This window comes from Antennarius striatus, chromosome 5 (genome assembly GCF_040054535.1).
Source record: "Antennarius striatus isolate MH-2024 chromosome 5, ASM4005453v1, whole genome shotgun sequence".
Classification (NCBI taxonomy): domain Eukaryota; kingdom Metazoa; phylum Chordata; class Actinopteri; order Lophiiformes; family Antennariidae; genus Antennarius; species Antennarius striatus.
Window position 1 is genome coordinate 24064838 of NC_090780.1, and position 27353 is coordinate 24092190.

Here is a 27353-nt window from a genome sequence, read left to right on the forward strand (position 1 = left end):
GTGTGTGTGTGTGTGTGTGTGTGTGTGTGTGTGTGTGTGTGTGTGTGTGTGTGTGTGTGTGTGTGTGTGTGGCGTGTGTGTGGGCGTGTGTGTTTGTGCAGAGATAATGGTTTCACCCCTGACAGTGCACAGCTGGAACAAACACACATTTTTGCTTCTCTATTTGCAAGGCCCCCACCTGGAAAGCTTTTGAATTTCCTGGAATGTGGAGCCTGTCACCATGACCTCTCGGTGACCTCGTGATGTCACCAGTCAGGGTGAATAAAGTCCAGCTGTTTACACACAAACATCCACAGACTGAGTGAAATCACTTTCTCTGAACCATTGATTATCTGCCTTATCCAGTGATTGACTTCATGTTTGTTGTTGTTTACTACATTTACTCAATGACATGACAACAAACTTTATTTATATAAAACTGAAGTAAACCTCATTTTAAAGGTAGCAGATAAATATTATTACTATTATTTCGGTAGCATTATTGATTTGTTGGAGCTTCAGTATCAATAGATACAAGTTGATCATTTGTTATTGTTCTGAATGGTGACGCCGCCATCTGCTGGTCAGATCCGCGAACTGCACTGTTTCCCATTATTTGACAAGAAGCGCGTGCACGTGCGCGTACACGAGGATAATTTCTGGGACTTGTTTAAAAAAAAAAAACCCCAGAAAAAGCAAAGGAAAACTTTTTTCGTTTCGAGCAAAGCTGGTGCCGTTTAAACGGAACCGAAACGGTGTCAAAGGGATTCTCTCTCCCCCTCTCTCTCTCTCTCCCTCTCTCTCCCCCCATTGGGAGGAGGAGTCAGACCCCAGGGATAAAACTGAGTCTCCACAGGGAGAGAGAAACAGAAAAAGAGAACAGAGATAGAAGAGACATAGAAGAACAGAACATATCAGCTGTACCAGAACCTCCAGAACCAACAGAACCATCAGAACCAACAGAACTCGACCCACAGGAGCATCAGATCTCAAGTCCTCCTCCTTCATTCTTCTGATCTGTGAGTTTCAAGGTCTCATTGTGGACCAGAACTGTTCTACTGCTGATGGATTATAGATTGATTGATAGATTTTTAGTCTGTCTGTTGAAACCCATGACAACACAAGGACCGCCCCCTTTTAGGGCGATGTGGGCGGGTGAATGTGTGGTCATGATACCTGGTTTAAGGTCTAGGGTGGGATTTGTGTTACGGTTAACACGGTGGGAATGATGACGGAGTGGTGACATCATCATCAGACTGATGACATCACCATCAGAGTGGTGATTTCATCTCAATAAAATTTCTCTCCTTCAGTTTTTTTCCTCCACTTCCATCATGTTGACGTGAAAACCCGTCAAATCTGTGCCTGAGCTAACAATGCTAATCTGGAAGCTAACAGAGGTACACTTCCTGTTCAGGGAGGAGCAACAGGACCTCCAGCCAATCAGCTCCATTCTACCTTAGAGCTGATGGAGGACAGCAGCTGTAATGGTCACATGATTGACTTCATCCAATCAGATTAGTGTGTCGTTTATTAGTAACAGTTACCAGCGTGTATAAATACTAATGTATTTAACTTCTTACAATAGTAAAAGTACAACAGAAGACGACCTTAAATGGAGTTCAGGCGATCCTGAGCGTCGCAGATCGTCCTGACGGACTTTAATCTTCGTCTCTTTGAACTGAACCGCTTTAATTAAAGGTTAGCCGTTAGCGATTAGCCAGATGTCGTGCCTGCAGCAGCTGGATGCTGATTGGTTGTCGTCACTGGGCTGTAATTAAACGCAGATTACAGACTGTGTGTGTGTGTGTGTGTGTGTGTGTGTGTGTGTGTGTGTGTGTGTGTGTGTGTTAGTGGGGACTCCCTGGACAGACCGCTTCAGACATGACGCATCACGTGTTTGTCCCCCTTCTACGTCCATCTCAGTGTGAAAATGAATTTTACACAAACGATTCTTCACTTTTCTCCCTTTTTCTGTTCAAATACAGAAGTTTTTGAAAAATTTTAAATGTAAAACTTTCCATTAAGTTTTGACATTTGTTCATTAGCATCAAACCCTGACAGGAAGTCTGCTAAAGCATCGTGTCAGACCTCTGCTGACGCCGGTGGAATCAGGAGGAAACCACCCAGGAACGTGGTTGACGTCATCCCACAGCCGCCGGATCAGTTCCAAAGCCTTCGAGTTATTCCACCCTGGGAGACGAGACGAGCACCACCCTGCTCCTGGATCCTCCCGTACTGGAGTAACTCTGGACGTCTTTATTGGACGTCGAACCGACCGACAAACACGACGGTTCGGAACGACATTCTGGTTCAGGAAGCGGAAAAAAAAAGTGTTCGAGCCACGTCTTTAACCGTCTAGACGGTTTCACCCGGTCCAGGGAGGTGGTTTCATTCCAAAGTGACTCCACAACGAGATGTTCCTGCATTCTAGTCGGAGACCGGAAGCTCCCATAACAACTGAGGATGGATTAAACCATCTACAAACGTTACGTGTTCTCTTCTCTGACGCTGAAACTATGAAGAAAGATCTAAAAGTCTAGATGGAGAAAGAGCAGATTTTAGTCGACCCGATTCCCGGGATCAGATAATACCTGATGGGTCTCCATGGTGACTTCACCGCCCAATCAGAGACTGTCTCTGGGAACACGTTCCAAGGTCTGCGACCGCCGTTCCGGTGTTGGTCGTGACGTGATGTTGTTTGGAACTTTTTACTGCGGCCGTCACGCTGTCGTTTGTTTAACCGAGAAGAAAGACGGGTCAGCAGAGGAGGAGGAGGAGGAGGTGGAGGAAGAGGAGGTTGTGAAACCAAGGTTACTGCAGTTCAACTGCATCCATGTGGACCAAACAGTCTCAGAATGTTTTCATTGTGAGCTACGGAGCAACAGGAGGGATAAAAAGTCCTCAGATTGTGACCTCAGATTGTAACAGAGGTCAACGGCCTGGAGTAAGACCAGAACCAGAACCAGAACCGACAGAGACGTTGTCTTCTTCTGTTTTCCAGGCTCACGATGACTTCCTGTCTTCTGTCCCTTCTCTTCTTCTTCTTCTCTTCTCTACCGTCCGCCGCCACCGCCGCCCAACCCGCCGGATGCAAGATCCGCATCACCGACCGAGGCCTGGAGATGCGTACGTAAACGGTTTGATGTGAACGGCCCAAACCGGTTTGATCAAGTTTAATCCGGATTCAATCCGGTTTGTGTTTCAGTGAAGTCAGAGACCTTGAAGTTTGTTGAGGAGGAGCTCAGTAACATCACCATCCCAGAAATGAAGGGCAAAGATGGACGCTTCCAGTACACCATCACCGAGTACGGACCCCGACCCCCATCAGAACCGGTCCGTTCACCATGGAAACGCTCCTCGTGTGTAAACGCTCTGTGTCACTTCCTGTCAGTGTGAAGATCATGGAGCTGAACCTGACCCACGCCGACCTGCAGTTCTACCCCCAAGTCGGTTTGCTGTTCGACGTCCAGAACTCGTCCATCTCGCTCAGCTTCTACCGCCGGGTCCTCTACTGGTTCTTGTAAGTTCTGTTCGGGTTCTGTTACACACTGGGAAGTGGGGGTTGGGGTCCTGGTTCCCTGGGTGATGGAGATGTGGGCGTGTCAGCTACGACACAGGGAACATCAACGCGTCGGCGGATGGCGTGAACATCAACACGGTTCTGAACCTGATCCGGGACGACGAGGGCCGGCTGAAGATCAACAACATCACCTGCGACGCCTCCATCGCCCACATGAGGGCGCAGTTCAGCGGCACGCTGGGGTGAGAACGCCGAGAGGCAGGGCAGCGTCTATGCCGCCAGTAATACCGATCAATAATCCATCAGCTAATCAGAAGACTAGACTGGTTAGCGATCAAAAATTCCATCAGCTAATCAGGAGCTATCTGTGATCTGGTTGTTTTCAGGAGAGTTTACGACTTTCTGTCCACCTTTCTGACGTCGGGGATGCGCTTCCTGCTGAGTCAGCAGGTCTGTCTGACCCGTCCGACTGTAACCCGTCTGTCTGTGACCCGTCTATCTCTGATCCGTCGTTGTGTGACCCATCCGTCTCTAACCTGTCTGTCATTATCCCATCTGTCTCTCACCCGTCACCCTCTGACCCGTGTCCTTCTGACCCGTCTCTCTCACCCATCTCTTTCTGACCCGCCTCCCTGTTACCCGTCTCCCTCTGACCCGTCTGTCCCTCAGATCTGTCCCGCTCTGGAACACGCGGCTCTGGTTCACGTGAACTCCATGCTGGAGACGATACCCGTGAGGACGGAGGTGGATGGGTACATCGGTATTGATTATTCTCTGATCAATAACCCTGTGGTGACCTCTAGGGGCCTGGACATGAACTTCAGGGTGAGACGGCGGTTCTGGTTGCATCTCGCCATCGTAAGTGTTCCTCTCCAAGTCACAGTGACTCGTTTTGTTTCTGCAGGGGATGTTCTTTGAGCTGTCCAATCAGAACGAGACGCTGGTCAACACCGCCGTCGACCCGGTCATCACGGAGTACGAAAGGATGGTTTATCTGGCTCTCTCCGAGTACTTCTTCGACAGCGGTCTGTTGGCTTATTACAGGGCAGGAATCTTTGAGATGGACATCGTTAACGAGAAGGTCGCAACCCCCCCAGACCCCCAAAAGCACACCTAAAAGTCCCACCACCTTAAAGACCTCCACGGACCCTCCATCTCTCTCTGTCTCTTTCCTCAGATGCCCAAAGACCTGGAGATGCTGCTGAGGACCACCTACTCAGTCGCCATTATGGTGCAAGTGAGTAGAAGCACAGTAGAGACACCGTTGATTTGGGGTACTGCAGTATTACTTCAAAAAGACAGTCCATCATGTCCCCAATGAGTGTTCAGGACAGAACCCGGTGTCCTACTGGAGGACAGACTAATACTGTTCTCAATGTTCTCTGGGTAGAACCCTGGTCTGATGGACGCCCCCATCTCTCTGCACCTTGCCGTCAACGTGCCTCCTAAAACCACCATCAAGACATCAGGGGCGACCGTTGCCATGAAAGCCACTGTGAAGGTGATGCTGCTGCCGGCAGGTCGGCCTCCGTTCCAGCTCAGCAGCATGACCATGGTAGGCACACACTCAAAACACCCCAGGACTGTTCTAGACCAAACCTGGTTTGGGTTCTCTGTCATTGTTGAGTCATAGGTTGAGATGGTTTCACGAGACGCCTGCTTTCATTCCGGTCTAACCAGTTCACACCAGTTTGAAACAATTCTGAATCCATCTGTTTCTGCAGGAAACAAAGTTCAATGCTAAAGTTTCCATGAAGGGGAAACGTCTGGCTGTTCATCTTGACCTACGCAGGTAAGGTTCCGTAGGACTGTATAGGACTATGCACCATCACAGTCTAAAGTAGGACAGTACAATGTGGTTGGTTGGTTGTCGGTGTTGGTGCAGTTCAGAATGGCAGAATAGATATCAGAATGTTTGTCACAAATGTTTGTCTTCTTACAGGTTTAAAATCTTCTCCAATAAATCAGCGCTGGAGTCTCTGGCAGTAAGTGTTTATCTTTGTAATTATTTGTTCTGCAGTTGTTTGTGTCGGTGAACATTACCTGTAGTTGGAAATAAATAGAGATTGCAGATCTATATCCGTGATCACCACAGCAAATCAATCATTTAATCAATCAATCTGTCTGTCTGTCAGCTGATTCCCCTACAGGGTCCTCTGAAGACCATGCTGCAGATGTCTGTGGTTCCTTTCATCAACAGTAAGAATCCAAATATTAGTTACCACACTATAGTAATACTGTAGCAACATAGTAGTAATACTATAGTAACACTGTAGTAATACTATGGCAACACTGTAGTAATACTATAGTAACTCTGTAGTAACACTGTAGTAATAGTATAGTAAGACAGCAGTAATACTGTAGTAACTTTATGTATAATACTATATGTACTGTATTTGTGTTCAGACTGGACCAAGAGAGGCGTTCAGATTCCACTGGCGGATGGGATGGATTTCATTGAGGAGGTGGTCGAGTATCACAACGTGAGTGTGTTTGGCTTGTTCATGCCTAATGCTGCATTCTGATTGGTCGTCCATCCCCTGCACTGTATGATGCAATACACCAGGAGGCAGTACTATGAAGGGTTTCGCGTCTAAAGTCAGGGTTGAACTGATCGTCCCAGCGGTTCTACGATAGTGGAGATGTCGGTTCAGTGGTCCTTTGGAGTCTTTTATGATAACCGCCTAGCATCAGGCTAACAACAACCTGCTGGGACCAGTTCAGAGATGCAGAGTAGTGTTGGTTACACCTGAACTCACCTGAGGAGGCCTCGGTGCTGCCCCCTAGTGTTGACGCTGGCTGTGTTGGTCTCTGCAGGGCTTCATCGTCATTGGAGCGAATCTTCACTTCATCAAAGGACTGAGAGAAATGGTGGCGGGATCTGAGACGGATTGAGACCAACACACAACCACGCACACACACACACACACACACACACACACACACTACCAAATATCCCTCAGTACGGACACACCTGGACACACCTGTGCATATCTAGAAATCTATATGTATAAATATATCTATAACACAGGCTGACGTATGTAGAAGATAAACCACGTTGTGATCCAGGAGTGTCATCAGCTTCACTCAGCGACGGACAACTTCCTGCTGTTGTCACCAGTTCTCCCCATCCCTCACCCTGGAGCGCCAGTCCTGTTGCCTAGCAACAACAGTATCCTCTCCATGGCTTGTTCAAGGCGTCTTGCCACCCGGTGTCACTGTCGTTCCTCTCCAGAATTCTGAGGTGTCGTCACATCATGTTTTATATGTTAGGTGTTATACAGAAAACACTGTGGGGATCCTGACCCCCCCGCAAACGGGGGGCCACCAGTGGGGCCTCAGCAAACTGAAGTCAAGATGAGTGAAAATAAAATAAAAAGAAAAAAAAATCATGAATTTCATACGTTTTTAGATTACATTTACGCTGTTAGGATTACATTTTTAAATAGTTTTCTAATAATTAATAAAAGTTCTATCATTTTCTGTTGAGCCCCGAGATAAAAAGGTTTTGTATAGACTTAGAAATGGTGACATAAGTGTTTACTAACTTATGAACACTACATAAGCACATGTAGTGTTATGAATGCAGTTATAGAAACTGTAGGGGCGTGGTTTATTCAGGTGAGACACTGATGGTGCGTTCAGGTCCTCAGGTTATAAATCAGCATTTTCTGTTTCATCCCAGTGTTAAACTGGACCGACACAACAACCAGTGAGTTTTATACCTCAGTGTGTGTGTGAACACACAGGTGTGAATCAGCAGATCACTGCCGTTACATCATGTTTGTATAGTTCTGCCCCAAAATGTTGTGATTAAATCTCTTTACATCCTATTCAGTCTGGTTTGTGTGAATTTCTTCAGCTGCTATTGAAACAGAAGAACCTCGAGATACGAGTCGTGTTCCAGGACACCACCGCTAGTTGGTGGAGGGATACAACATCGGCGAGACCGTATCTCGTTCTTCACCACGTGTTGGCGGATGGATACAACATCAGCTCTATGAAATAACACCTTACTATCGTCAGGAGAGGTTTTTAATTCATTTATTTACAAGTTTCTCAAAATTTTACGCTGCTTCTACGAAGCCACGTAAAAATATTTCAAGAACTGAAAAAAATTTTCAAGTCGGGACAGAAGGACTTTCAGATTTAGAGGTTTAACGGAAGAACTCCGTTTGTTGCCATGGTAACATACAAAAAAACATCAGGGACAATCGAACCTTCAGGACACAGAAACGTGACGTAGACGTTTGGAACTCATTGTTCACTGTCATTACTTCATTTAAGCTCCACCCACAGTTAACTAACAGTTAATTAACTCTTAATTATCACTTGATTAGCAGCCTGTAAACGGTTAAAACACCCAGTAAAGCTTCACTAATCTTTTTTCACATTGTGATTAACCTCTGACTGGAACTTGATTTCAACTCTTCCATCCGTGCGGGAACATTTCACGGATGCTGTCGTAACCATGGAAACCACACTTGCTGCCGGCGACTCTGCAGCCGAAGGTCAGAGCGTCCTGCAAAGTCCCGCCTGCAGAACAGGAAGTACGACGTCAGAGGAAATCAAATTGTGGCGAATCCAGACAAAGGGGCGGAGCTAGTTGTTTAAATATAAACAAATTTATGGATTAGCATGAAACTGGTTGGAGGGGCGGAGCCTGAAGAAAATCAGTGAAAGTAATTTATCAGACTAATCACAACTGATTCTAGTAGGTCAGGTGTTTATGGTCACATGACGTGGGTTCAGTCTTTCAGGCTCACCATTGGCCAGCGTGTAGATGACGGCAGCGTTGAACGTGTCTCCGGCCCCCAGGGTGTCCACCAGAGCTTCAGGAGGAAAGGCGTCTGAGTGGACTACCGTCCCGTCAGGACCCAAAGCGTCGGCGCCCTTTTCTGCCCAGGCACAGACCAGGACGGCCCTGAGGTCCGACGGGACAGGAAGAGACAGACGGGTCAGCGCTGTGTGAAGCTGACCTGCTTGATCTTTGACCTCCACTCACCCCGGTTTGACCCGGCTGTAAAACCCCCTCACGGCGGCCTCGGCGGTGGAGAACCCGAAGTGACGCGCGACGTCTTTGCTGACGAACACCTGGACAGTCACACACATTCACACACACGTGTGGGAACGCACACGGACTCCCGCAGGCGTGACCGGACCCTCACCACATCCCCGTAGGGGAACAGCTGGAACAGCGGCTCCCGGGGCTTCTCGATCTCCACGGAGACGGTGATCCTCTGTTGCTGCGGCAACGTGCCGTTGTACGCCTCCACCCGTCGGATCATCCTCACCTGCTGGTCGGCGTTCCGGCCCTGAGGGGGTTCAGGCGTGAACGGCGACGCGTTTAAGGGAGACGATCAGGAGGAATCGGGACGGTTCGGACGCATCCGACTCACCTCCCAGTGGATCCACTTAAACCGACGGAGGTCCACTTTGGAGAAATCCTCCTCCGACACGTCAGGGAGGTTCCTGACAGACAGGAAGTGATGTCAGTTTCACGTCCATCTGGACGCCAAAAAAAATAAAATAAAAAAACTTTTGTAACAAATAAAAAATTTAAAATTAAGTTGTATTAAATTAAATTAATTAATTTATGAGTCTGTCAGGACGTCACGGACGGAACCGACCAGATTAAAAACCGAGGATCTGATTGGTTGTTGATCTGAGCATCAGGTTTGATCAGGATCCGATTGAAGATTCCATGCGGGAGAAACGACATTCGCTGAACACCTCCTCTTTCTGTTTCCATGACGACGGACGAGTCCTGCCCAGCTCAGGTTGTTATTTAAACATCTAAACTTTTTTAAATGATGCACAAACTTCAACCTCATCTTCATCCTTCAGGTGATTTATGTAGCTTAGCTTCCTAGCGTCTCAGCGCTAATGCCGCTGTGGCGACAAGTCCGGGAATGAGGAGCTGTTCGGCGAACGCCGTCCGACGCCGCCCGACCCGTACGATCGTCTTACGTGTCGGACAGAAAGATGGTTCGAGTTCCGCTGGACGGACAAACCACGCAACACGCGCACGGAGTTTGACCTTCGACCTGCCAAACCACCGCAGAGGCGTCGACAGCACGCTGCGAGAAGTCCGCCATGATGAAACTGACAGAAACAGGAAACGGGTTTTAAACCAGTTCTTTCAAAATAAAACTGCAGACGGAGAGAGACGTCTGCGTTCTGATTGGATGGAGTCACAGCTGTTCCACAATGACGATGATGATCCTGAAACAGAAGCAGCTGTTTAGACACACGCCTGTTCACACCTGTTCTTATGCAGGATGGTGCGACTTCCTGTGACGACGTTGCTGATGACCACAGACGCAGGAAGGTCGCACTGAGCGTGCTCAGAAACCAGCGAGGCGTCGATCTGGAACTTCTGAAAATCCTCCAAAATAAATCTACAGACAGTAAACTGAATGACACCTCCGTCTCAGGCAGACTCTTAATGTGAAAGGGTTCTTCCTGACGCGGCAACAAGGAGAGAGGAGGCAAGGAGAGGAAAGGAGGGAAGGAAACAGGGAAGTGAGGCAAAAGAAGCTGAGGAAAGGAAACAAGGTGAGGAAACAGATGGGATTCATTGGTGAAATATTGATTATTGATTATCGATTAGTACTCACTCTGAGGTGGGTCCGGTCGCCAGCGACCCCAGAAAGGCGGTGGGGGCCCCGAGCAGCGACAGCACCGTGCAGGAGTTAGAGGCATTTCCTCCCCTCTGCCAACGCTGAGACAAACACCTGCAGACGCAGAGTGATGACGTCACCCCTTCACCTAACCTCAAAAATCGCCGGCCGCACCTGCCTGCAGCTCTTCCGTCACAGACCGGTGGGTTGTTTCTAGCATCATGGGGGGGGCGTCCCACCAGTGGGTGTTTAAATTATAGAGAACTTTTATTTTATAAAACTTTTTATTTTGTAAAACTTTTATTTTGTAAAAGTTAGCCGCTGTCGCTTTAAGTGGAAAACAACGACATGTTAATATCATTACCGCTAATACGTGTTCACATAATGTTAACTTCAGATGCTAGCAGCAGGTGTTAGCATTAGCCTCTGCGTTAACCTGCTTCAGGTACGTAGTAGCGTTAGCCTCTATGCTAATCTGCCGCAGGTGTTAGCGTTAGCCTGTGCGCTAACCTGCTGCAGGTGTTAGCGTTAGCCTGTGCGCTAACCTGCTGTCCGTGTCTTCTTCCGGGTATTTGTCCACCACGTTGATGATGTCCAGACACACCAAACCCACGCACAGGATCTTCTTCGTCTCCTCTTCCATCGCGGGTCACGCAAACAGCTGTAAAGTGGACTTTGACACAAACACGCGTCTCAACATTTCCGCGTCATCAAGTTAGAAACAATAAGATGCAGCACTTCCTGTCAGCGGGTATTTCAAAATAAGAGCATTACAAACAGCGGGCTTTTCTTGTTTTCGTCTTTTTTCTTGATTTTTTTCTTTAAATTGATTGAAGTTCGTCTGTTTGTTGTACTGCATTAAAGGTACAGCAGAGGGAGCTGTTACATTCATATTTGAAAATATTTGTGTGAGTGGGTACAACTGTCTTAAAAGCAAGAAGGTTGCGGGTTCGAGTTCTTTCTGTGGGAAGTTTGTGGGTTCTCCAGCTTCTTCCAACTTTCAAAAAGATGCAATTTATGTGAACTGATCAGTTATAAATTTGCTGTAGGTGTGAATGTGTGTGTGAGTGGTTGTTTGTCTTTCATGTGTGGTGTGCTGGCGATGCCTCCAGAGTGTACCCCACTTGGGATAGGCTCAAGCAGACATGCAAAGCAGGAGAAGCGGCTGAAGACGAGGGGATTATGGTCGTCTGGTCTACCAGAAGATGGATGGATGGAAGATTTGTGTTGGTAGCCTGGTTCTCCAGAGGATCACGTGACATCCTTTGTCAATTATTTGAGCTTAATTTAGTTTATAGCTGAAATATTTGAGATATTGATGTCAAACAGTCGAACCGTACAGAATGTTGAAGAAAACAGAATGTGCATCCTACAAGAAAAGTACTAATACTAGTCATTTTTCCCACAGACAATATCAAGATTCTTTGTTGATGTAGTGTGTTTATGTATATGTTCATCACAATTAAAAATTTAAATTCGAAAAGTAGAAAAGTAAAAATCATATATATGAGATGGATGGATGGATGGATGGATGGATTTTATTTGAAAGCATCGAAACTTTTATTGTGAAGGCCAGGCTCCTTCGGTTCCTGTGTGTGTGTGTGTGTGTGTGTGTGTGTGTGTGTGTGTGTGTGTGTGTGTGTGTTCTGTCTGTGACTGGATCATCAGGTGGTCGTTCAGCCACTGGCTCCCCGCCTGATCCAACTGATCCCAGAGCCCAGCCTCTTCTTCCTCCTGCTCCTCCTCCTCCTCCTCCAGGCTGCGGAGCGTCGACGCGTCCCCCCCCCACCTCCCCGGCGACCCATCCCCCTTTATCTGCTCTCCATCACCGATCCTCCGTGTGCGCGTCAGCTGGACTCCGATCACACTTTGGTTTTTCTTGGAGAGCGTCGGTCGGTCCCCCCCCCCCTCCAGTCGAACCAGCTGCAGCCGCATCAGCAACATGTTGGACCCGTCATCCAGCGAGGAGGAGGGGGACGAGATCCAGGCGGCGGAGCACAAAGAGGTGGCGGCCCCGAAGAGCGGCGGAGGAGCGCGGCTGTCCCCGGGCCGAGCGGCCGACGGACACGGACACACCGGCGGCGGTGGAGGTGGAGGTGGAGGAGGTGGAGGTGGAGGCGGTGGAGGTGGGCTCCAGCCCAGGGGCCGCGGGTGCGTCGGTGGCCGCCCCTCCAGCCCCAGTCCGTCGGTGGGCAGCGACAAGGAGAAGGAGGACCTGGAGAAGATGCAGAGAGAGGAAGAGGAGAAGAAGAAGCGGCTCCAGCTCTACGTGTTCGTCATGCGCTGCATCGCCTACCCGTTCAACGCCAAGCAGCCCACCGACATGGCCCGCAGGCAGCAGAAGGTAAGACCAGGGGGGGGGGGGGGGGGGCACCGACAACTGTTGCTTCACCCTAGGTCCGCTGGTCCTGTTGGAGTTTGAGGTGACACCTGTGCTCAGGAGATGTCCACGTCCACAGCGTCCATCATGTCAAACATTATGGTACTATACTGTAGGTCCTGGACCACCAGGGCTCCCAGGAGCCCAACAGCTCCAACTACTACTTTTCTCTGAGAAGAAAACAGATCCAAACAGGAAGTGTTTGTTCTCCATCGCTGAGGTCCTCAGCAGATGATTGAGATGAACTTCAGGAGGTTGTGTTTAAGGTCTGTCGGGCAAAACGGTTCTCATAGCGCTAAAAAGACAGGCTGATCAATGGAGGTAATCAATACCTTTAGAACTGATAAATCTCTGAGTGGGTGGTTAGACGCGGGTGTGTGCTTGGTGTTGGGGGGGGGGTGTCTCTGGACACAGTGGCTACTGGGACCTACTGAGTCAGCTTGCTGGGGCTCCATCATGATGTCCACATAGCTGTGAGGTTGCCAGGCAACTTGCCTCGACTCCAGGAGGTCGTTGCCGCCGGTCACCGTCGGACACGGAATCAAGTGTTTGTTGTTTCTGTTTGAATGACAAACCGGATAAAAAACCAGGAAACCACAAGTTTAAGATCCGATCCAATCCAGAATCCAGGCTGATTGAAGCTAAACTAAGCTAAGCTAATCCGGTTCTGACTTCAGAGACATTCCCAAAATCTTCCAACACCAGATGAATCTGTTAAAACATGTGTTGCCATAGTTACAGCCTGCTATTGACTTCATGAATCTAGGTAATGGATGTTCTGACAGAGCAGCAACAAGTGGTGCTGAAACTGACCTTAGCATGTTAGCATTCAGACAACAAGTTAGCATTCAGCTATCAGACTTTCAGTCTAAGTCCGGCCCCTCAGGTATGACATCGTCACGTAGCTACACCCCTCATTGGCTAATAGTGTGTTAGCGTCCATTCCATCGCTCCGGTCTTGTTCAGAAACGTTTTCCGTTTCAGAAATAATTTGACCAAAATGCAAACAATTATTTCTGAATACTTTGGATCCCGTCTATGAAATGTGTTTAAATCTGAATGATTAAACATTTTTAACTCCTCTGAGTTTGGCCCCGCCCCCACCTGTTTGTCTGGAGTGTCCAGAGTGTTCAGTTCAGAACTGTTGCGTTCACTGTCGGCGTGTTGGCGAGGCCTCACTCACTCTCGACTCGTCGTGTGATCCGGCCTGCAGACGATGCTGAGTGACGTCTCACGGTCTCTGATGATGATGATGATGATGATGATGATGACTCACCTGGTGTAATTACAACGCACTCAGGGGCTCCTTTAAGTGGACGCTTGGCCTCTTCCTCAAGCGCCACAGGCCGACCGGCGAGGCTTTCATCATCGTTAGAGCCGACATGCTGTCCTCATGAATTATGCAAGAACTATTGATCTGATCCTAACATGCACACACACACACACACACACACACACACACACACACACACACACACACACACACACACACACACACACACACACACACACACACACACACTAGATGATGATATTCACACTGGTTTTCCTTCCATTAACTGGTTTTGTTTCCAGTGACAACTGACCAGAGCTCTTCCTCTTCATCTTTGTTTCATGGTTTCTTTAACCCACAGTTTTGCCTTGAAGGATTCAGGGACGCCACGTTGTGAAGGTGGAACCATCTGAGCTCTAATAGGTTTAATTTCTTCCTCTTTCTCCAGGGATCCGAAGTGTTTGAAATAATTCTGAAATCGTTCTTCCTTTATTGCTGACGTGGGATTGGAACCATCTTCCTCTCCGCAGTCGTGCAGAAAATTATTAACCAGCATTTTTATTGTCAGGAGAGGATTTGTTTTTGGTTCACATCCATGAAAATACAGAAACATCTTTGATTCATTTTATAAATTAAATCAGGTGTTGATCAACCAAACCTTTTAAAATTTAAATTTAAATTTTTTTTAAAATTGTTATTTGCGTTTATTTCTATGAAATCATCCAGACATCCTGTATGTGTTGTTGTGGCTCCTGTGAGGAGTGAGATTCTGATCCATACCTGCTGGATCTGAACATGCATCTGATCTTTATTTAGCTGCTAGGCGCTAACAAGCAGGGCTAACCTGGTCTCCAGGTTTTCACACACTTTCATGGTTTTTAGTGCAGATCTGTTTTACGTAAAAGGGGCGCAGAGATTTCACATTTTAACACCTTTTACCTTGAATAAATTAATTTAATCTGGTTTGTGCAGGTGTGGGTCGACTGCTGGGTGTTGGATTTATTTTGAAGCTTTCCTGGGTCTCTCTAGGAAATGTTTGGGATGATGAAGCACAGAGGATCCCTCACAGATTAAACTGCTTCAGCCCCTCCCTCGGTGGAACATCCAGCGATGGCTCTGATCTGATCTTCTAGATTAGAAATGTTTGCTTCTAGACGCCGGCGTGGAGGCGGAGCCAGTCAACAACACGGTTTAGCATCTGATGCGAAGTCCAGACGTTCCCTCAGAGGGGTGGTTGTTTCCCCAGGAATTATTGGTGCTGATGTGAATGTGTGTGTATGTGTGTGTGTGTATGTGTGTGTGTGTGTGTGTGTGTGTGCGTGAGAGAGTGTGAACAGCGGCGCTCCCAACCGATGAGCACTTTGTCAATCCTTTGTGTGTAATCTGGATTACTCATCCATTTGATGTTACATCATCAGCAGAGTGTTCAGCTGCAGGAGGAGAAAGAGTTAATGTGTGGGTTTACGTCTGTTTAATGTGTGTGTGTGTGTGTGTGTGTGTGTGTGTGTGTGTGTGTGTGTGTCTGATCTCTGCCAGAACTGAGCTGAAACACTAATTCCCTCTAATCCATACGTTGTTTTATGGGCAGAAATCTGAAAGAATTATTTGAAAACTGATCAAATGAGGCTGAAATGGATTAAAAGCTCTAAAATACTCTCATGGGTTCATCGATTCAACGATTCACCTTCGATTAAAACCTCTAACTGATAAATCAAGATAGAAACTCCAGGAGAAACCTCGCTGGTAAACACGCGTGTCATCTGCATACGTGATAAAAAACACATTCTTCATATAATCCTAATATTCCCAGTCCTCCAGGACACGGATGGTGGTTTTGCATCCAGTCTCCCAGTTCCCTCCTGTCTTGTGTTTCCATCCCAACCAGTCCTCCGACTGCTCTTTTTAATCGTGTTTGTTAAAGTAAGACGGCCATCAGACGATCGTCAGCCGCGTTTACCTGACAAAGTGGATTAGCTCCTGCCGTAGCGACTGCTTTCAGACGTCCTCTCAGCCTGAGCCACGCCCGGTGGGGGGGTTGGGGGATGACGGGGGTTGTCTGATATCTGACTCGCCTCCTGACGCTACTTCCTGTCTGTCAGATCTTCAAATGCCTCCTGACGAGAAACTTTGAAGTGAAATACGTCAAATCTTCTATTTACAGATAAATGTTGGCTAAACGTCATCAATCGGTTTCCCAGGAGACGCGACTTTACGTATTATTTATTGAACTTTATTTACAAATTCATTTTCAATAATATTTGGTTGATACCAATCTATTTTAAACTTACAAATAATTAAATTTTATTTTCAAAATCGTGCAGAAAAAAACTTTGCTGTCTCGTTTTCAGCCGCTTCTTCCTCATCGTGGGTCACGGGGGTTGCTAACAGGCTACTAATATGATATTACATGTTTTTTATTCTTATTTATTGCACAGTAACCTGGTGTTATGTCCTTTCAACGGTATATTTGTGATTTTATGACTGGAATATTTGTGGCAGACAGACGTAAAGTGGAGTAAAACGATGTGAACTTTTTACATTTGCGTGATATTTTTTGAAAACATAAAAATAAAATTTTGAGTCAGCTTACTCAAAATGACGTAAGCTGAGGTTTACTTGTATTCTAAATATATGAATGCCAAATTTCACTTAAATCTGATTTGTCTGTCTGTTGTGGGGACACGCCCATTCTATCAGAAGAGTTCCTGTCATCCAATAGGAGGCCAGAGTCTGACTGATTGGCCGTCAGAAGGGAGATGCAACATCTGCTCCTCTTGTGGATGAAAACACACAACAATTTTTAAAGTTTTTTTTATTTTATTCAACTACATTTTTGTCTTTTTTTCTGTCAGCAGTGACGCCTTGACTCAAACAGGGTTCCGTTTGATGCCGATCTCGCTACAGATTCCGCTCTGGAGCAGCCGGTTGCCCTTTCCGTCTCCTGCTGATTCAATCCAGCGCCAGCCGTTTGAAAATGCCAGCTGTGATGGAATAAATCAATGCTATATAAATATTGATGGCGACGGCGTTTGACCGGGAGCTTATCGGTAACGGACAGTCAGGAACCAGGAAGTTACCGCCGCTTCCTCTTTGAAGCTAATATACTATTAAATGTGTCGCAGTCTTTGACTCTCTTTCGTATTTTCTCCCTCCTTCCTCTGTGTTGTCGTTCCCTGCAGTGACAGTAGTAACGGAGCTTAACATTAGAACAGATGTCTCTTAACATGCACAAATGGAGTGGAACAATATCTTCAGGATAGATGGGATGGAGCCCAGCAGGTGGTCCCCGGGGGAGAATAACACGCCTCATGCCAGCGAGATACCATTTAATAAAAGACGAAAATAAAACATCAGGAAACATCTTCACCGTTTTGATGACTGGAAACCATTTAGCTCTCTTCAGCTGGAATGATGGATCGCGGCGCTGTCTGCAGGACGCTAGCTCGCGAAACTGGATTTAATATCTATTGATTCTGGAAGCTGGAGATGACGAAAAATGTCCGGCGGGGAGTTCTTACGAGAACCAAAAATCTGCCAGATCCGTTTTAATGTTTACAATCTCAGAACCAATGAGAACGCTGGAGGTTGGCGAGGTGTTAGCGCAGTGTCACTTCGACAACCAGATAATGACCAGATGATGTAAAAGTTTCCAACAAGTCTACTAGCTGGCTAACATGGTATTGTTGACTAGCTTTCTTATTTTGTTTGAGGAGTCCACATTATTTTGGCTAACTGGCTAACATACAGTGAAGCAGTCCAGGTTCACAAGGTGAAACAGTCCAGGTTCACACAGTGAAACAGTCCAGGTTCACACAGTGAAACAGTCCAGGTTCACATGGTGAAACAGTCCAGGTTCACATGGTGAAACAGTCCAGGTTCACACAGTGAAACAGTCCAGGTTCACGCAGTGAAACAGTCCAGGTTCACATGGTGAAACACTCCAGGTTCACACAGTGAAACAGTCCAGGTTCACACAGTGAAACAGTCCAGGTTCACATGGTGAAACAGTCCAGGTTCACACAGTGAAACAGTCCAGGTTCATACAGTGAAACAGTCCAGGTTCACACAGTGAAACAGTCCAGGTTCATACAGTGAAACAGTCCAGGTTCACACAGTGAAACAGTCCAGGTTCACACAGTGAAACAGTCCAGGTTCACACAGTGAAACAGTCCAGGTTCACACGGTGAAACAGTCCAGGTTCACAAGGTGAAACAGTTGACTGATTTAATGTTTGTTTACTAGACGTTAGCTTGGTGAGGTGACGTCTGTGTGAACACAAGTTTGTTTACTCGCTGATATTATTTTACAGAAGCTAACTTTAGGTTGTTGCTAATTTTATGCTAATGTTCCAGATAGTGCTAGCTTGTTAAGAATGATGGATGAATAGATGGGTGGTGGTATATCTCCAGCAGTAACTTAAATTAGCTGCTTCATGCTAGCGTGACGTAGCAGCCGTGGTGACGGCCTGTAAACCTGCTGAGGCGACCCGCCCTCTGTTGACCATCTGAAGTCATGTGACCGAGCTGAGTCAGCTGACCTCCGTCACCCAACCAGCGCTGGTGTTTGATGGATAAACACACACAGCTGCCTCCGTTCCTGTTCACATCAACTTTGACCCCCATTAAGGAAGCTGTAATCTCACACCACTTCCCCAGCCACAGTCACCATGGTAACGGTTACCAGGCTGTGGACAGGAGCTGGCTGACGGAGGGCGGCTCTTACTGGTCATTGTAGCGTCTCTGTTTTTGGTTTCACGCATGATGAGGAGTTCCTGTGACAACACGGATGTGTGTGGACCATCATGCACTGGGAGCGTCACCGGTATAAACCAGTTAGCCAGTGAAGACCAGAGCATTTCAAAATAAAAGCTCCAGCATGAGGTGGATCTAACGATCCAATGTTGTATCGTTACAAACAAAACCGTTTCCGAGTGTCGTTTACCAAGGAAGTGCTTTTTGACGCTTCAGGAATTTTGAACTTTCAACTGTTTAAAATGAAAAAATTGAGTTTCACATGAGGACGTTGTGTGTTTGTGTTCAGATCAGCAAGCAGCAGCTGCAGACGGTCAAAGAACGTTTCCAGGCCTTCCTCAGCGGAGACACTCAGATTGTTGCCGACGAGGCCTTCATCAACGCCGTCCAGAGCTACTACGATGTGAGTCTTCCTCCAGGTTCACACAGTGAAACACTCCAGGTTCACACAGTGAAGTTGGAATCTTTACATTATTGCTCATGCATCCTTTAAATAGCAGTAAAAACCTGCAGAGTTGACTTTAGAGCAGGTTTTTGTTATTTTTAGTTAAAATGAAACTTGTCTCAGACAAACTGAGACACGGATTAAAAGCATTGAAACCTCAGTGGAGAGAAGCCGCCTTGGCGCTGATAAATGATTCAGAGCTCCTCGGGGCGTTCTTCATAACACAATCCCAGACGGCCAGGATTCAACCGGCAGAAAAGAGAGTGATGAAAGATCAGAAGAGTTCATTTACCACTTAACATCTGACATCCAGCATCGGGAGTAACTCAGAGCTAGGAGAATAACTCTATCTAGCTATCTATCTCTCTGTCTCTTGTATATACAAAGACTGCATTCTGATTTATAACATATTGATTGACGAATTGATCGCAGGTCTTCCTGAAAAGCGACCGCGTCTCGCGGATGGTGCAGAGCGGCGGCTGCTCGGCCAGCGACTCTCGGGAGGTTTTCAAGAAGCACATCGAGAAGCGGGTCCGCAGCCTCCCGGAGATCGACGGCCTGAGCAAAGAGACAGTCCTCAGCTCCTGGTTGGCCAAGTTCGACACTATCTACCGGGGGGAGGAGGACCCCAGAAAGCACCAGCAGAGGATGACGGCCAGCGCCGCCTCCGAGCTCATCCTCAGCAAGGACCAGTTGTACGAGATGTTTCAGCAGATCCTGGGCATCAAGAAGTTTGAGCACCAGCTCCTCTACAACGCCTGTCAGGTTAGTCCTCCACCGAGATCACAAGGATTGTTGTGTTCTCACCCAGAATCTGGGATCAGGTCTGGATCTGAAGTCCAGTCTTGTTGAGGTCCAGTCTTCTGTCCCTAAAATACTGTCTTCTTTGCACTAAATCCACACGTTTGAGGACCAGTTAATGGTTCACTGGTTAATCAGTTAACTAACAATGTTCTTGAATAGCTTGCTTTGTTGAAAACACACTTTTACACGTGATGCTAGCTCGAGAGCATCTCTAGTTTTCGTTGAATCCTTGTAGTGAAGTAGAAAAACAAGACTATCTCTGTGAGTCAACACATCTCAACAAGCTTTTCGCCATAAATAAATATAGAAGATGACTGTTGTTCAGCTCCAACAATGAAGCGCGTCGGATAATTAATGTGACACAACAATCTGTGAAATGTTTGTCGGACTGAGCTGAAGAGATCGTGGGAGGAAGTAAAACACTAGAAATCTGGCAAGAGAAGATGAGACAGCCAGATCTCCAGATTCTCTTCTAATGAGTGTCTGTAATAACCCTTCGGACATTCAGGATCAGAAGAAGTACTACTATCGTCACGCAGGATGGCACATGAGTCACGGTTGGATCGATTACCTGATTGATCGGTCGTCTAATGAAAGCGTCTTAGCTGTAGATGACGTGGTTCTCTTGGCACCTGGAGTTCACGTATCTCTGGGTCTTATGGGGAAAGGTGAGCATGAGTTGGATGACGGTTTTGTATCGGCTCTTGATTTACCCGTGGATGAAACCGTCAGCTGTTGGAAAGACCTTCCGTACTTCGGAGGAGAGCTGCTCCGCCTCCAAGTTAAATAGAAGCCATCCGGGGAGGGGCGGGGCCTCCTGGGTTCTTCTTCCTTGAGGTTTCGGGAGGCGACCTCAAAGCAAACCCAGAAATCTCTGGGGCTGACTTGTGCAAACTGCGGGCCCCGGGCCACATCTGGCCCTTTGTGCATCCCTATCCGGCCCACGTGTACCAGTCTCCCTGTGGCACACCCTCAATTTCGAATCTAGTTCGTAATGGAGCTCACCTGTCTTCTTGAACCACGGACCTCTACTGGCTGGTTCTTTGGACCTAAAACCTACCTACTGAAACCAATTCATCAGCATGTGTAACTGTAATAACCCTACCTGCAGACGGTTTTAACCACCGTCTCTGGTGAAGGTTCTAATCGTAATGGGCTCCACAAAAACAACCGGTTATGTCCTTCTGGAGCCTGGACCACTTAGCAAATTCAAATTTAATCTGAGTTGCTGTTTAATCCTCATCTATCTCATCCAAACAAATCCAGAAATTAAATCAACCGTAGCCTCGATTGTAACGCTTGTCGCTGTTACCGCCCCCCTACACCAGAGGACTCTGGGTAAACAGGATGTGAATGGGAGGACTGGGTAGTTTAAGGACAGTAAAATGAGGAGGAGAGAGTTAAGACGTTAAACAGTAGTAGTGAATTAGGAGGAGGCATTGTTGTCGCGCCATCAGAGTAAATATCAGCGTCTGGGTTTAATTACAGCTTATTAACGTCTCAGAGCGCCGAGAGGCGCCGTAACGTTGTCATTACGCCGCCCCGTACGGCTGTACTTTATTGTTTTAACAAGTTCCTGTCATCTAAGGCCGGAGCTGATCCTCTAATCCCTCCACTTTGCGACCGGTTCGGACCCCCGCTGGCGTTCGTTTACGGGCTGGCGCGGCGTGGAAGGTGGAGATATCCACTGACGAAGAAGAGATGCATGCTGGGGCAGCTGGAATGAGTTTAGTCTCCTGCTGTCGTCTCCATCCGTGTCTTTTGAAGGCAACACGTCGATGCTCTGATTATCGGACCGTTGGAACCTCGGATAACAGAAGTCCAACCTGGAGGTGTTTCATCTCGGTGGGGGTTGCTTGAGCAACGACGCCATGCTAACGAAATACGCCAAAAATAGCTCGAAGATCTCGATGCCAAAGGTCGTGGGTATCCGGGGAGGGCGGTACCTGTGCAACCTGATCAGGGCGGAGTCTCCGTATCAGAGAAAGTGATTGTGTCAGGTGGAAGAACATGCAGAGCATGAAGAACATCCCATAATAGGTCGCGAGCCGCCGCCCTCTGCCAGCGCTGATGGCTGCAGACCGGACACAAATTGAATCATAGCGGAAGCGTAGCGAGGGAGGAAGAGCGTCTCCTCTTTATCAGATGGACTCAGATATTAGGAATGAGACAGAACCACAGGAACATCCTGAAGATCTGGTGTCGCCATGGCGATCGGTCCGTGGATCAATAGATCAATACTGATCACCCCCCCCAGGCTGTCCCAGTTCACTCCCAACATACGTGTTGCTGCAATCTGTAGAGCATCTTCCTCTGGACCTGTCTGAACTGGTCTGGACTGGTCGGAATTGGTCTGGACCATTCTGGACTGGAGGACTGGTCTGGACTGGATTGAACTGGTCTGGAGTGGTCTGGGCTGGTCTAGACTAGTTTGGACTGGTCTGGACGGTCTGGACTGATCTGGATTGGGCTGGACTGATCTGGATTGGGCTGGACTGGTCTGTACCGGTCTGATCTAGACTGTCTGGATTGGGCTGGAGTGGTCTGGACTAATCTAGACTGGAGGACCGGTTTAGACTGGCCTAGACTGGTGGTCTGTACTTGTCCCGACTGATCTGGAGAGTTATTGGCTAGAGGACTGGTCTGGACTGGTCAGGACTGTTATTGGCCGAAGGACTGGTCTGGATTGGTCTAGACTGGTCAGAAGCCCAACTCACTGGTTGGTGGGCGTGGCTGAGAATAAATCGGCCAATTAAAATATGTTCCTTAAAGTGAAGTCATCGGACCAGACACTTTCTGTTTCCGTCCGATCAGATCAATCATTAAATATTGGTTTAGTTCAACTGATCGATAGAAACATGAAGAGAACCTGACGTCTGAGAAACGATGAGAATAAAACGCTTTTATTACTTAGTCCATATTCTTCTGTCGAACTAAAACAAGAGGCTGAATACGATCGAATACGACATGCATGACAGAAATAACACGACGGATGTAAACGGATGAGGAACATGAACAATCCCCAGTGCCCTTTATGCTCGTGTATGTTGTTGCCATGGCAACTGTACACAGAGGCTCAGCCTCCCCTCTGAATTAAAGACGACTGATTGTTTCTCTGTTAATCACCGTCAGAGCTGTTAATCCGTCTGCTGGAGGAAACGGCTGTGGATTAATCTGGTGTGGAGGCTGCTGACGGACGTCTGTCACCTCTTTGACACACACACGCGTGTGTGTGTGTGTGTGTGTGCGCACACACTTTACATCTGTTACACACACGTAGACCTTTGTTTGAAGACAGAAAGTGAAACCGATCCAGGATCAGAACTTTACTAAATTCTCTCCTGACTCAAGAACCCGGGTTAGATGAACCGGGGTTAGACAATCCCGGGTTCATCTAATCCGGGTTCATCTAATCCGGGTTTATCTACCCAGGTTAGATGAAGATCCAGATGAGGAGCAGAAGAAGGAGTGTTTTTTGACGCTGGAGCCGTCCATCAGTGGAGGAAGAAGTTCTGGTTGTCAGGTGGAGGAGTAACGGAGGGGGGCTGATGTTCCTTGAAAGAGGGGGGGGGTGCAGGAGAACTTAATGGGGGAAAACGGAGCATCATGCATCACACAGCATGCTGCTAACACCCCCGCTCCTCTGAAGACCTCCTTCTGAACTAGCATTAGCATAGGAGGGGGAGGATGCAGCTGGAGGCTCATCATCAGCTCCATGAACTCCTGCTAGCTCCTGTTAGCTTCTCTTAGCTCCTGTTAGCTCCTGCTAGCTCCTGCTATCCATCTCCTCCTGCTCTTGAATGCCTTCTGTCTTATTTTTACTTTATTGCCTCCATCTTTTCCACCTCTGTGATGCTGATCACCTCCATTCGTCTTCCCTTCCTCCCGGGTGTCTTTATTCTATTCTCTTCCTCCTCCTCCTCTTCTTCGTCTTCATCCTTTGATGATTTTAGTTGCCTATAAAATCCTGATCATGTGATGAAAGACTTGGATCTGATGATGTCATCGTGTTTTTGGAACTTCCTGCCACATTTATTTTGAATTAGTGGATGTCAGATCAAAGTGTGTGTGTGTGTGTGTGTGTGTGTGTGTGTGTGTGTGTGTGTGTGTGTATGTGTGTGTCCAGCTGGGGGACGTGTTGTCATGGCAACAGGTTTAGTCTCTCTGTTGTTTAGTGGAGTAGAATTCCTCAAACGCTCCGGACCGCTGCCTCCCGGTCAGACTCTGTCTCCAGGAGACGGATGGATGGACACTCAGGTGTAAACAAGCCCCGCCCCCTCCTGCAGGTGCTACACAACCACTGAATCGGTGTCGTGACAGGGGACGTCACTTTACTCTTCCTCGTGCCTGGTGATGAAGAGGAGCGTCTGCTGCTCCTCTGGGGTTCAGACTCTTGAGTTGAAATCCACCAGTCGTGTGACATCATCGCTCCTCAGCCAGGGGCCACGCCTGGGGAGGGCGTGGCAAAATGATGCCCCGCCTTCCTGTCTTCTCCCCTTGTCTCCTCCTCCCTGTCTTTTCCTCCTAACCGTTAGCTCCTCCCAGTGTTGGTCAGACTCGCTGACAGGTAGCGTTCTGATTGGACGGTCATCATCAGCGTCACGCCTTGAATGATGTCATTCAGTAAACAATAAATATGTTTATGTTTTTGTTTATGTTTACTTTGTTGTCCTGTGAGCTCGTCTGTGGGTTCAGTCGGCCACACGTCGTCCACCATCTGCACCTGATGATGATGATGACGATGATGATGATGATGATCAGAGGGACGTTTATCTCCGTCTGATTGGTTTAAAGACAGCGTGATTGATTTGACCTGTGATTGGCCGCAGCAGCCGCCGCCCACGCCTTCAAATCAGACCGGCAAAGGACCTGAAGGGTTGTTAGTGTTTGTATTTTTTTTAGGTTTCCATGGTTACAGGTTATCCTGTGGGCGTGATTTGTCCCCGATGACAGTTTCCAGGGTGTAACTCAATAACTGATCAATGGATTTCAATCAAGTTCACTTTCATATTTGTAGGACATTTAACACGTGCAATAAAACATATTTTTCAAGCTCAGGCACCATTTTCTGAAAACCTTTTAGCAAATTTTGTTTATAGAGTTTTTTCTTCTTTTTTTTGTGTTCAATGTGGAAAATCTAAAGCAATATGGCTTTAGATTTTTTGAAAGGAAAATCTACCAAAAATGTTATAAAAAGAGAAAAAAGAAACTCACAATTGTTTATGATGGACAGATCAATCATGATATTTTCACCAAAGTTTATTTTAATATATTTTAACACATCTATTGTTCAGAGGGAAGTATTTCTAACAATTAAAACAATAAATGTCTGGGATTTATTCACAGGAATAACAAAAATGCTCAGAAAATGATTGTAGTTTAACACAAAAAGTTAAAAATATGATAATTGCACATTTATTATTTAATTGTATTTTACCTCATGCTAACAAGTAAATAAATAAATCAGGAACGATCTTCCTGTTCTGTTGCTTATTTTTCCTAAAAGCTCCGTCTGTTTGTCTCCACAGCTGGACAACCCCGACGAACAGGCGGCGCAGATCAGGAGAGAGCTGGACGGACGGCTGCAGATGGCCGACCAGATCGCCCGAGTAAGATGGACGGATGAGCGATGGACGGATGAACGACAGATGAGTGATCTACTGCCCGTCGGTTAACCCTCTCTTTCCCGTCTCGTCCAGCACGTCGGGAGGTTTCCCCGGTTTGTCTCCAGGGAGATGGAGGCCATGTACATTGAGGAGCTGCGCTCCTCCGTCAACCTGCTGATGGCCAACCTGGAGAGCATGCCGGTCTCCAAGGGCGGCGAGTTCAAGTTGCAGAAGCTGAAGCGAGGCCACAACACCTCCATCATGGACATGGGCCAGGAGGACGAGAACACGCTGTCCAAGTCCGACGTGGTGCTGTCCTTCACCCTGGAGGTAGGTGGACCTGCTGTCCATCCATCCCAGCCTGGATCTGGCTTCTGGTTTCTTCAGTTTGTTTGTTCTACCAGCTGATCTGCAGATCTACTTGTTGCACGATAAACTTTACGCGTTTAAAACCCAACAGACGGAAGGGTGTTTTTTGGAGCCCCTGGGAGTCAACCGCCTTAAACTGCCCATCAAAGCTCCTTTTCTGATTCGCCCTGACACAAATCCACCTCAGAGTTTCCTCTGGAGGCTCTAATGAGAGGAAACGTCTCCCCGGACCTGAACTGACTGACAGACAGTTTGAACCTCTCTTTAATTGGTTGGCATTTCCCCGTTGAGAAAGAAACTCTCAACTCCCTCCTACCTTAAATTGCCCGTCCGACACCTGTGTGGATCGTCCTCCGAGCAGCAGCGGGATTAGTCGACTGCTTCTCCATTTTTAGCATCTCAGACAAAGAGACTCTTCTCTGTCTTCCAGAGGAAAAAATAACCCAATGTGGGTGAGGTGGGAGAAGTTCTTTCTCTTCTGTACAATGGATGGTTGCCGTATCCTGGCAGCACATTGCCCACGATCCTTGTTCCTGTCTCTGGGGAGTCGGGACAGGATCCACTTCCTGTTGGATTCAGGGAATAAACCCGGTTCCAATCAGGGTGCAGGTTTAGGTGCAGACCAAACTAGACGGTTACAAGAGGAAGCAAAGCTCTCTTGTCCTCCAGGCTCCAACCACAACACCAGGTCCACCGCGGAGAATCGCTTACCAGTTATAAATCACGAATGCATTATAACCCTACATAGACCTGCATAGATGTGGTCTTCTGAGAGAAACAGTTCCCACTGTTTTTTGTGGTTCTTCTGCTTCCTGGTTCATCTTGTAGGGCAACACTGCCCCCTGCTGGTGAAGGGTTTTGGTGCATGTTTTAAAGTCTCTGTTCTTCTGATTTTTTTTGTGTTGCAGGTTGTGATCATGGAGGTCCAGGGTCTGAAGTCTTTGGCTCCCAACCGGATCGTTTATTGCACCATGGAGGTGGAGGGAGGGCACAAACTGCAGACGGACCAGGCCGAGGCGTCAAAACCAATGTATGCACACACACTGCCCCCTGCTGGTCAATAAGTGTAATTCAGCAGGATCAGCAGCGTCACTCATAATCAATAATATAATAATCTTAAAGTGTTTTTCTGAGGTCAGTCAGAAGGAGGGTCAATTAGAAGAGATGAATAATTAAAAATGCATGCAAGGAAAAAACCCCAAACGTACCCAAAGCTGATCCACACGCCAGTCATGTGATCACCCATCAGTTGTTTGTGTGTTTGTTTATGACCTTCGTTAAAAGGGTGTTTTTATCGTTTGCTGCCGGTCCAGCAGAGAGATGTGAGGAGTAAAGTTTTCCAACGTTTAACTTCATTTCTCAAGGGAATAATGATGGATATCAGGAATATCCTGTATTGATCCCCTAGGGGTTGCTTCTGATTACAGTTGCTCTGTTTCAGAACGCGGGGAAAAAGTCAGAAGAAGAATAAAGAATTTACAATTAATCAAAAAATTATGGATTAAATAGAGCATAAAAAAAACGCAGCATAAAAAAAGACCTATTTTATGACAAAAACAGATCCATCAGTCTGTTGGTTCTAGCATTGGGGTTAGGGTTG

The 27353-nt window shown here is 47.2% G+C and overlaps 3 protein-coding genes across 10 annotated transcripts in view; 2 read left to right on the forward strand and 1 right to left on the reverse strand.

Annotated features, from left to right (window-relative positions):
* The first annotated feature begins 806 nt into the window (after positions 1-806).
* Positions 807-7335, forward strand: pltp (phospholipid transfer protein). Of its 3 annotated transcripts, XM_068316203.1 has the most exons (15): positions 825-998; positions 2984-3108; positions 3188-3287; positions 3374-3502; positions 3589-3744; positions 3889-3952; positions 4172-4327; positions 4407-4583; positions 4680-4739; positions 4893-5057; positions 5227-5294; positions 5445-5487; positions 5638-5701; positions 5909-5985; positions 6320-7335. In XM_068316203.1, the coding sequence occupies exons 2-15, from the start codon at positions 2991-2993 to the stop codon at positions 6395-6397; spliced, it is 1455 nt and encodes a 484-aa protein (XP_068172304.1). In that variant the 5' UTR covers positions 825-998; positions 2984-2990; the 3' UTR covers positions 6398-7335. The 3 variants fall into 3 exon arrangements, with proteins under 3 accessions (XP_068172303.1, XP_068172302.1, XP_068172304.1); XM_068316202.1 differs by having other exon boundaries at positions 807-998; positions 2028-3108; positions 3889-4327; XM_068316201.1 differs by having other exon boundaries at positions 815-998; positions 3889-4327.
* Positions 7336-7529: 194 nt separating this feature from the next.
* On the reverse strand, positions 7530-10882 carry khk (ketohexokinase). 2 transcript variants are annotated; one of them, XM_068315130.1, is made up of 8 exons: positions 10671-10882; positions 10123-10239; positions 9769-9903; positions 8902-8974; positions 8671-8817; positions 8508-8596; positions 8269-8426; positions 7530-8038 (listed from the first exon to the last, which is right to left on the reverse strand). In XM_068315130.1, the coding sequence occupies exons 1-8, from the start codon at positions 10766-10768 to the stop codon at positions 7926-7928; spliced, it is 930 nt and encodes a 309-aa protein (XP_068171231.1). In that variant the 5' UTR covers positions 10769-10882; the 3' UTR covers positions 7530-7925. The 2 variants fall into 2 exon arrangements, with proteins under 2 accessions (XP_068171231.1, XP_068171233.1); XM_068315132.1 differs by lacking the exon at positions 9769-9903 and having other exon boundaries at positions 10671-10881.
* A 919-nt stretch (positions 10883-11801) lies between these two features.
* The window catches only part of cadpsa (Ca2+-dependent activator protein for secretion a), a 62777-nt gene continuing 47225 nt past the window's right edge, over positions 11802-27353 (forward strand). For 2 of the 5 annotated variants that reach the window (XR_011035416.1, XM_068315329.1), the window contains exons 1-6: positions 11802-12469; positions 18819-18932; positions 19407-19739; positions 25307-25387; positions 25478-25714; positions 26662-26783. Coding sequence is in view for 4 of the 5 variants with exons in the window: in XM_068315329.1 (XP_068171430.1) it covers positions 12068-12469; positions 18819-18932; positions 19407-19739; positions 25307-25387; positions 25478-25714; positions 26662-26783 (1289 nt within the window). In the remaining variant the exon portion in view is untranslated. The remainder of the gene's footprint in view (positions 12470-18818; positions 18933-19406; positions 19740-25306; positions 25388-25477; positions 25715-26661; positions 26784-27353) is intronic. The other 3 variants (XM_068315331.1, XM_068315332.1, XM_068315330.1) reach the window with 2 other exon arrangements.